Source organism: Opisthorchis viverrini (genome assembly GCF_000715545.1).
Source record: "Opisthorchis viverrini unplaced genomic scaffold opera_v5_140, whole genome shotgun sequence".
Lineage (NCBI taxonomy): Eukaryota > Metazoa > Platyhelminthes > Trematoda > Opisthorchiida > Opisthorchiidae > Opisthorchis > Opisthorchis viverrini.
This window is the reverse complement of record NW_008751796.1, coordinates 184,978-186,439: the sequence shown is the minus strand read 5'-3', so window position 1 is coordinate 186,439 and position 1,462 is coordinate 184,978. Positions and strand designations below refer to the sequence as shown.

The window sequence follows — 1,462 nt, the reverse complement described above, 5'->3', positions numbered from 1 at the left end:
GTACTCCAGGGGAAAGAGATCAAGCATCGCGAGACGCGTTTCGTAGTCCACGGATTTGAGGCCAGCAACCATTCTCGTGGCGGCCCGCTGGACACGCTCAATGAGGGTGGCGTCTTTTGTACGTCCTGTGTAGGCAACTTGGTTGGCGTACTCCAGGAGCGGTCCGACGTAGGCCCCATAGAGTATCTGGAAGTCCATGGGAGTAATATGGGAGAAGCTGCGTCGGATCATCCGTAAAATGGCGAATGCCTTTCGGGCCGATTTCTCATGGTGCAGTGAGTAGGACAGTTTGAGGAGTTCCAGATGCCCAAATCCCTTTTGGCATCTATCCTCACGATGTTTACTGGTCCCTTTTCACCAAGCATAACAAAGGCATTCGCCACGTCTCCTCCAACGCACTTCTCATCATTCAGAGGAAGGTGCCAGTCCAACGACCACTGCTTGGCAGCGTCTACATCCATTTGGAGGACACTGGCATTGGAACTCCAGGATTTCAAGTCGTCCGCAAAAAGTAGACATACACTTGCAAGAACATTCGAAATGTCGTTGACGTAGATCAGAAATAGGAGTGGTCCCAAGACGGAGCCTTGAGGAACTCCAATGGAGACCGGCGCTGAAGAGGAGTAGGTCGAGCCTATTCTCACTCGGAATGATCTATCTGACAGAAACGCCTTGATCCAGGGAAGGATTTTACCTTGAATCCCGCAAGACTGGAGTTTGTGGAGCAGTGGGACGTGTGAGACCCTATCAGATGCTTTAAAGAAGTCGAACAATATGGCATCCGATATGAGTCCTTCGTTCTTGGCTTGGGTTAAGCTGTCCATAAACACGAGCATGTTTGTCACGCAAGGGCGGTTTGGGAGGAATCCGTGTTGAGCTGGAGATATCAGATTGCTGGAAGTAAAGTGATCCAGGATAGTTCGCTTCAGAATTCGTTCCATCATCTTGAACGACACGCTGGTGAGGCTTATAGGCCTGTAGCTGTCAGGCGATAGTCGGTCACCAGTTTTGTAGATTGGCGTGACAATCGCTTCCTTCCAAGCAGAGCGAAGGCGGCTTCCGTCAAGCAGCTGACGAAACACCAGGTGTAAATGATTTGCCAGCGTGGAGGACGTTTCTTTCAGGATCCTTGAATATACCTCGTCGGGCCTCAACACCCAGAATGGGCTGATCTTGTGCAAGAGTTGACGAATGTCCTCCACCGTGAAAACCAAGTCGGTTACAGGCTGTTCGTAGTTTCGCGTTGACGAGAGTGGATGTGACGAGGACGCTGGGGCTGGGTATAGACACGCATAGCGTTCTCTGTAAACCTCAGATACTCCTGTTAGGTCATTTGTCGGTTCTCCGTTTCTGTCCCTCAAGAGGAACGCGGATGGCTTGTTTCTGCAGCGATGTCTCATGTATTTGAACAAGACGTTTTTGTTTTTTCGAGCGAGGTCCGGAATGGTGGCTTGTTTTCGTA

General features: G+C 50.5%; 1 protein-coding gene across 1 annotated transcript in view; it reads right to left on the bottom strand.

Annotated features, from left to right (window-relative positions):
- Positions 1 to 198, bottom strand: part of T265_06616 (hypothetical protein) — a gene marked incomplete at both ends in the record, with an annotated part of 7,185 nt that extends 6,987 nt beyond the window's left edge. The window contains one exon of the mRNA XM_009171929.1: positions 5 to 198. Within this exon, the coding sequence (XP_009170193.1) occupies positions 5 to 198 (194 nt within the window). The remainder of the gene's footprint in view (positions 1 to 4) is intronic.
- Between the last annotated feature and the right edge of the window lie 1,264 nt (positions 199 to 1,462).